At 28.5% G+C, this 8,517-nt stretch overlaps 1 protein-coding gene across 1 annotated transcript; it reads right to left on the minus strand.

Annotated features, from left to right (window-relative positions):
• Positions 1-7,277: 7,277 nt before the first annotated feature.
• Positions 7,278-8,276, minus strand: LOC109596381 (fork head domain-containing protein FD5). The gene has a single exon (XM_020011924.1). The coding sequence runs from the start codon at positions 8,139-8,141 to the stop codon at positions 7,278-7,280; it is 864 nt and encodes a 287-aa protein (XP_019867483.1). The 5' UTR covers positions 8,142-8,276.
• Positions 8,277-8,517: the final 241 nt, after the last annotated feature.

Genomic DNA, 8,517 nt, shown 5'->3' on the forward strand with positions numbered 1-8,517 from the left:
TTATTAATTTAAATCTTGTGTTTAAATGATGTACACTAGTGGTCATAATTACAGAAACTTATTGAAATACATTAAAAATACTATACTACTTGAATTGTATGCCAGTACCTATAATGTTTATTGTTTTTTCTGTTATTATTGCGTCTACTTACAACTGGTCAATTTAATTTTATTCTTTAGAAAATTGCATACTTGTTTATTTTCCAGTGGACAAAATTACTTTATGGTCTTTCTTTGCTCTCTGTGGATTTAAATCCACTCTTAGATGGCTAAGAGTTTACGGCTAAATAAGTCAATCGTTTCCCGTATTATTAAAAAAATTTAGAAAGACTGGCTAAGTGGTAACTACGAAAAAAGTTGTCTCAATTCGAAAAATTTGAAAGAAAATCGATAACTAGATTCGAATGTCAAAAAACAATCCAATCTTATCGTTAACAGAAATTAAAGCCAACCTAGAGGGAATGGGACATACCCTCAGCGAAACATGGTGGTGGTTATTATGTTATGGGGATGCTTCAAATCTTCTGGCGTAGGTCCCCTTAAACTGATTTATGTACAGGGATATATTAAACAACAATTTACTTCCATATATTGAAGACATTCTCTTAACAAATATGTTTCAACATGAAAACGATCCTAAACATAAATTCAAAATTGTCATGGATTGGTTAAAAGACCAAAGCATCGATGTTTTGTTATGCCCATCCCAATTTCCAGACATCAACCCTATAGAAAATATGGGGGATCACGTTTATAACCAAATTTTATTAATTTAAATGAATACATCACAGCAATACAAGAAGCTTAAAGGAATATAAACTTGAAGTATATTTGGAAAATGATCAAGTCTATGCCACGGAGATGGGCCAAAATTATAAAACAAAGAAGGATATTGGACAAAGTGTTAATATTAAATTAAATAACACAGATTTGATGATTAAAAATTCCTTTTAAAATAAAAGTTCCTATATTTATGTCCAGCTCAACTCATTAAAATGTATCTAACATTTTATAGAATAAGAATAGAGTAGTTTCTATAGTAGTGTATAATACAACAATGGTAAATTAATATTACTTTAACAGTTTACATTAAATAAAAGTATTATGACAAAAATGTTTAACATTATAAAAGTTGCTCTGCTAATGACCACCACTATAAGTAGTCATACAAAAAGTAGAGTTTTCAAATTGTTTTATCCTTCTAGAATTATTTTTAAATAAATTTTAATCATATTTTAAATGAAAATTGAAATTAATCTATATTAATAGATAAATACTACCAAATAATTTAAAAATAAAATAAATTAAATTTATTTATTTTAAGTTAGAAAAACTCTTTTAAAATTAGGTTTTGATTTGTTTTAATTTGATATAAATATTTTAAAATATATTTTAGGTTTTTTCTTGAAAAATTACCCACAATCAGTTAATTTATTTAACAGATATAATAATATTAATTAAAGACTAATTACAATTATTTTTCCATCCCTTAAATTATGTATATTTTTCAAACTTTATTTTTTGTATAAAATAATGACTTTATTGAGGATAATAAATAATAAAAAATAGTTAGTTAATTTATTTAATTAAAGATTAATTACAATTATTTTTCCATCACTTAAATTATGTATATTTTTCAAATCTTATTTTCATGTATAAAATAATGGCTTTGTAGAGGATACTTGTCTATCATATACTAATTAAAATCAGTGTATACTAACAAAAACAGTTTAAATTGTAAATAATGTTTTTCATGTACACTTAAAAATTAACAAATTTATAACAGTAAATAAATTTGTCCTGATACTATATGAAAATTAGACAAATTAGATACACCTATAATAATATTAAATTTATACACGAAATTGAAATTATTTTTTAAAATAAATTAAAAATAAAATAAATGAACAATTTTTGAGTAAATTTTGAGTAAATAATTTAAAAAACTATTTTAAAATTAGGTTTTAATTTGATATAAATAATAAAAAAATTATATTTTATGATCTTTCTTTAAAAAAATATTTAATATTAATTAAAAATTGATTACAAAAGCATCGATGTTTGGTCATGCCCGTTCCAATCTCCATACCTCAATCCTATAGAAAATATGGGGAATCACGTTTATAAACAAATTTAACATAAAAATTTTACTAATTTAAATGAATACATCACAGCAATATAAGAAGCTTGAAGGAATATAAACTTGAAGTATATTTGGAAAGTGACCGAGTCTATGCCACGGAGATGGGCCAGAATTATAAAACAAAGAAGGATATTGTACAAAGTGTTAATATTAAATTAAATAACACAGATTTGATGATTAAAAATTCCTTTTAAAATTAAAGTTCCTATATTTATGTCCAGCTCAACTCATTAAAATGTATCTAACAGTAGTAGTAGTTTCTATAGTAGTGTATAATACAACAATGGTAAATTAATATTACTTTAACAGTTTACATTAAATAAAAGAGTTATGACAAAACATTATAAAAGTTGCTCTACTAATGACCATCACTGTAAGTACGCAAAAAATAGAGTTTTCAAATTGTTTTACCCTTTTAGAATTATTTTTAAATAAATTTTAAATATCATATTTTAAGTGAAAATTGAATTTTATGGATATTTTTAACAATGTCACACAAAAATAATTAGTACTATATTAAGAGATAAATACTCCATAAAAAATGCATAACAAATGTGTTTCAACATGAAAACGGTCCTATTTCATGTTAAATTAAATAACGCAGGTTTAGTTATTATAAGTCCCATTCAAAATTAAAATTAATTTATTTATATCCATCTCAATTCAGAAAAATATGTGTAACATTTTATAGAATAACTTGAAATATTACAAAAAGAGTTAATTCAGTTACACAACAAACAACATATAAATAACGCAAAATAAAACCAAAAACACAGAGTAGATCCGCATCTGACATTGAGATGACCAGATGGGTCCCATCGACTCATCATCCAGCATCTAAAATTACCCGCCGCCATCGTCTTGTGCATAAGACCCGTGAACAAACACAATTTCCTGTCGAAGGTGTGCGCTGCCACCGGTAATATTATTACAACTCAAATAGTTACGTGATATATTGATCATCCGAGATATTTGGTGTCTGTTTCTTCAAACAATCGTCCGGCCGAGTGCTTGGTAGCATTTTCAAAGTGTTCAGGGACCGTTCGTCCCTAAGACGTTCTTTTTTTCTTGTTCATTCTCCTCAAGTGTTCACCACTCCCCAAAAGTTAAGATGCCTCAGCTAATATTGATTCACGCCGCCTTCTTGTTTTCGATACACCTCGGATGTTGTGGCACTGTGTATGCAAATACCTTAGATCAACTGTACCAGCATTCAGGGCTTGTTTAATTAATGTTCGGAATATGTATTTACGTGACAATATGTGTTTATTTTTATTGTTGCTCGGCGAGTTTGTTTTTCAAATCGCCAAATAAAAGTGGTACCAGTGCGTGTTTGCGTTGGTTCGGGCTGGCTGGAACACAAAAGTGGGGCCTGAGTCAATTATTTATTTCGGTGAGAATGATACGCGTTGTGCAATATTTTATGGGAGAGGCGCATCAACTAAAATTGGTTTACTTACATGATTATAGGATATTCATTACTCGGTACTCTATTTTTTTCTTATTTAAATTTGTTGCTTTTAGCTGTGACTATTACAGTTTTAAATTAATAATAGTATCATTAGATTATACACGAACATTAGAAAGATTTTTAAGATTAAGTTCCTCTTAAAATACTCTTCATTTCTAAATTTTACAGATAAAAAGAACATTTTTTTATATATTATTATGAAATCTAAAAATAAGAGTAATAATTTATGAAATAAAAATGGCAATTATAAGAATTGTTAAATTTATTATGGTTATATAAGAACATAAATATATAAAAAATATATCAATTATTTGTTTAATATTTTTAGGAATTGAATTATTTATATTAAATTAATAGACATTTATTTAATTATTCTCACAATTTAATTTGAGATCAACATTTAAACATATTAAAATATACATTATTATTAAACATAGAAACATAAGAAATAATTTATAACAAAAAATTGAAATCCTAATTATTTTTAAATTTTGTTATTGTTATAAACATAGAAATATATAAAAAAATTATTTTAACATAGGTAATGTATTTAATATTTTATGGGCAATTAATTTAGGAAATTATTTAGCAAAAAAATTTAAATTCTTTAATATTTTTTAGAAATCTTAAGAATTTTTATTTTGAATTAAATCGAATATTTTACTATTTTTTACAATTATACATTAATAATTTTTAATCAATCCTTTATATTCAATAAACTATAATTTATTTTCTGTTTAACAATATCTTAATAATCTTTTAAATATACATATTAGAATTTAAATTTATTTTAAATTAAAATATATATACTTTATTACTTTTACATCCATTTATTAATAATGTTTTGTTCTCCTTATATACATAGAATTAGTTTCTCCTTTATATTAAGTAAAATAGACACTTCAAATAATTTATTCCTTAAAAAATTATATATATAAAAAGCAAAAATGTTATTATTATATTTGCATATTTTCACTATTAATGTTGAAAAAATATTCAAGTGTTTAATACACCTCTTTTGTTAAAATTCCAAGAAAATAATTAAATATTTATTTAAATAAAAGGAAAAAATATTAAAAAATTATTAATTATATGTGTAAATTATTGTTAATGTTAACTAGTATAATATTAATACTAAAATTTTAGAACACAATATTTATTCATAAATATTCTTAATATTTATTAATTTTACCGCAAACATAAATCGCACTAATGTGTTAAAAATAGTAAAAACCCATTTACACAAGACACAAGTTAATTTATCCGACATTAAAGCATCCCACGATGATTGACGGGCCGTTGAATGGTCCGATCCAAAAGTGAAATAGATGAAAACCACATTATTGGATAAAAGGTGTTAAATCTCTAACTGTGACATTCACAAGTGCTTAGACTAATTTGATAAAAACCTGAGGACCTCGACGGGCCGGTACTTACGCGCCAGGAGGTAACCAAATATTGTGGGTTTTAACTTTTCGCATTCATTGTGTTTTATAATCTACTTGACATAAGTATTGAACGGTTTGATGATTTCCCGGGGGGATTAGGTACTCGACTGTGTTTTCGTAGAGAGATTTTCGGTCTACGTCTCTCGATTCTGACCATTCACGGGGGCCACAAGCGATAAGTTTTTTTCATAGTATTTCCGGACATTTGTATATTTTTCCTGTTGCATTTGTACTAGGATTATTACTATGGTAAGTAAATAAATGAGGAGGCTTTTAAAAGATTTATTTTATTTTTCTGGTAATTATTTATTATTTATCCAACATTGTAAACTTATAAAATATGTAAATAAATTTAAATACACAAATATTTAAGGATCATTGTTTTATTTGTTCTTATTAATTATCATTATTCGAATAAAAATCAATATTATCCTCATTTAAGAAACTTTTGTTGAATTATTGTGCTCAATAAAAAATATTGAATTTTATTTTGTTAATGTTTATTGTGTATTTGTTAAATATATTTTTTATTTAATAATATATATTGGCGCCCAACGAAATATATTGGCGCCCAACAAAATAAATTGGCGCCCAACGATCATTTTAATTAAAGTTATATTTTCAAATTATTCTTGGATGAACAAGTAAAAACCACATTTTTAAAACTAAAATGTTACTTTTTAATATTTAACAAATTTGAAGCACCTAATATAAATATATAAACCTAACTAAAATTATCGTTGGGCGCCATTTTATTAAAGAAAAAATTGTTGTAAAATGTTGTAATGTTTTTTAATTACACTAAATAAATTATAAAACCATGCTAAAAACTTACCTTAATTTTTATTTGTTGCTCATTTGTATTTACACACTTCATTCTTCAATTTTATTCAAGTTTAAAATTTATTTTTTTATTATTTTTCAATTTTTTTATTCTAGTAAACATTATATAGTGCAAAATTTTTTCAAGTAAAATACTGAATACTTCAATGTATTATCGATAACTATCTTTATACATTAGTAAATATTACAAAGTTTAATATATTTTCAAATATTAGAGATTAATATTTATTTACTTAAAATGAATGATTTAGTTAAAAACTTTAATTCATACCAGTTTCAATTTTAGAAACTTTTATTTAATTAAAGTTTAATATAATATTACAAAAAGAATGAACTATTATATCCTTAAGAATGAGTAAAATAAGAATTATCTATAAATTTTCATGTCTATATATCAGCAAATATTATAAACTATATTTTTCAATTAAAATTAAAAAAATAATCAAAGGCTACGTATAAATTAAATATTTTTAATAACTACTGAAATATAAATCAATGTTAAATAAAAATGTATTATTATTTTAATCTTTACGTACTTGTAAAGTTGTTACGGAAGATTAAATAAATAAATTATGTGAGCAAAATGTTACAAAATTAATTAAACTTTGTAATTACTGTTAGCTAATAGAAATAAAAATAAAATTTTGAATTTTATCTACATATAAAGTTTCATAGTTAAGCTAAAAGTCAAGAAGCGACGCTACCCAAGTTTGACATCCCACAGTTTAGCGACGGATCTTATAAATTTCTGGTGAGAGTAAATAATTCCTTAAACTGGTAAAAATATGTTCTCACTCACCTTAGAATTAAAGTTCTTTTTTAATACACCAATTATTAGATAAATTTGACAATTTTCCAATGCTCTATCAAGTTTTGATACGGAAAATTGTTGTTGTTGCTTTGTAAATGGTAAATTTGTAAATAAAACAATGACTTGAGTTAAGTTATATATTTACATATAATAATATTACAATTTGATACACATTTATATATAATTTTATATACAAATATTCAATATATAATAGAACCGGGTGTCGGTTAAATCACAATTGATAAAAACATAAATAATATAAATATTTAAAAACTGTACGTAACAGTATAAATAAAATAATCTTATGTAAATATCTACAAAAATCACAATGATTGGCCAAAAAGTCTTGTAAGGAATGTAAGAGAAACAACATAGTAGTAATAATGTTCAGTAGTGGTCAACAATATTTTAATTTGCCTAAAGTTCATCTATTCGTATAAAAATAGACAAATTAAATAGAATTGTGTAAAAAATCTGAACGAGGAATTTACCTTTCGGCGTGGGGAACTAGGTACAAAACACATTTCACTAATAATTTTATAAACAAGTCTTTGCATCACTTTAAGAGTCGGCACCACCGTCTGTCGAGGTCTCCGTTTTGATTTGACCGGGCCGGGCTTGCAACAGGGCCTGATAATAATTTACTATCGGGAACATGGGCCACTGGTTCGCCGTTGCGTTCTGCTCCTGCTGGTCGCTGGAGACGACGTCTATGTCCTCCTCGTTGGTGTCCTCGCCGGAGTCGGGCGCGAGGAGCGACGCCACGTCGAACTGACGTTTACGCGACGGTCCCCGGGTCGACGGGACCGGATAGACGGCCGTCGAAGGGCCCGGAACCACCGGCGGACTTACGGAAAGCGGCGGCGGGCTCGGCGAGTCCGCGCCGTCCTCGTCGACGGCCAGGCCCATGTGTTTGCGTACTTTCCGCTGGGCCTTGCGTCGTCGGAAGTCGCCTTTCCTGAAGTCCTCGACGTTGGCCGGATGGATTGCCCAGTAGTGACCCTTTCCGTTGGCGCTGCGTCCGGCTTTTATGAAACAATCGTTCAGCGACAAATTGTGCCGTATTGAGTTCCTCCAGCCGGGGCCCCTCGTTCTGAAGTACGGATAGTGGTCCAGGATGTGCTGGTAGATGTCGGAGAGGACTAGTTTTCCTTCGGGTGAGCTCAGAATTGCCATTGCGATAAGACCGATATAACTGTGCTGGGGTTTGGGCTCTTCGGGTTGAAGGGCCCGTGGAAATAGTGGATAGCACGTTAACGGTGGCGGAAACGGATTCAATAGTGGATACCTCAGACGTTCAGCGACGGCATATTGGTAGAGCTGAAGACGGTACTGGTCGATGGGTAGTAGTGCTCTGGGTGCACTGGCCTCCAATGGGAATGGGAATCTCGGCGCTGGATTCGTTGGACTTTCGTTGCTGCACATTTTTTTCGTAAATTTTTCTTATAACACAACTATGTTCTTTAAATTCAAGTTGTAACACTGTCACTACACAAATCAGGACGCTGACACAAACTGGCTAATGATTTGATATCAGTTTGTGGTAAACTTGCAAGTAGGACGAGAACTGTGATACTTAATCATGTTCTGTCAATGAGGAGTGAGTAAACTATACTGTACTACTAAGGACCCGTCTGAACATCTAAACATATAACAAACAGGGTCTATTTGTCGACCAATATTTGGTAACAGACTAGAGGCGGGCAGCCCAGCAACCAATCGGATTTTATGGCGCCCTTCCGGAAGCTAACAGGCCACGCCTCGCCATGTTGTTAAGCTAGTGTCTAGCTCTAGATGCCTC

Source organism: Aethina tumida, chromosome 1, assembly GCF_024364675.1.
Source record: "Aethina tumida isolate Nest 87 chromosome 1, icAetTumi1.1, whole genome shotgun sequence".
NCBI classification, from domain to species: domain Eukaryota; kingdom Metazoa; phylum Arthropoda; class Insecta; order Coleoptera; family Nitidulidae; genus Aethina; species Aethina tumida.

Coding starts and splice junctions, on each gene's coding strand:
- LOC109596381 (XM_020011924.1), bottom strand. CDS start 8,141: ATGTGCAGCAACGAAAGTCCAACGAATCCAGCGCCGAGATTCCCATTC.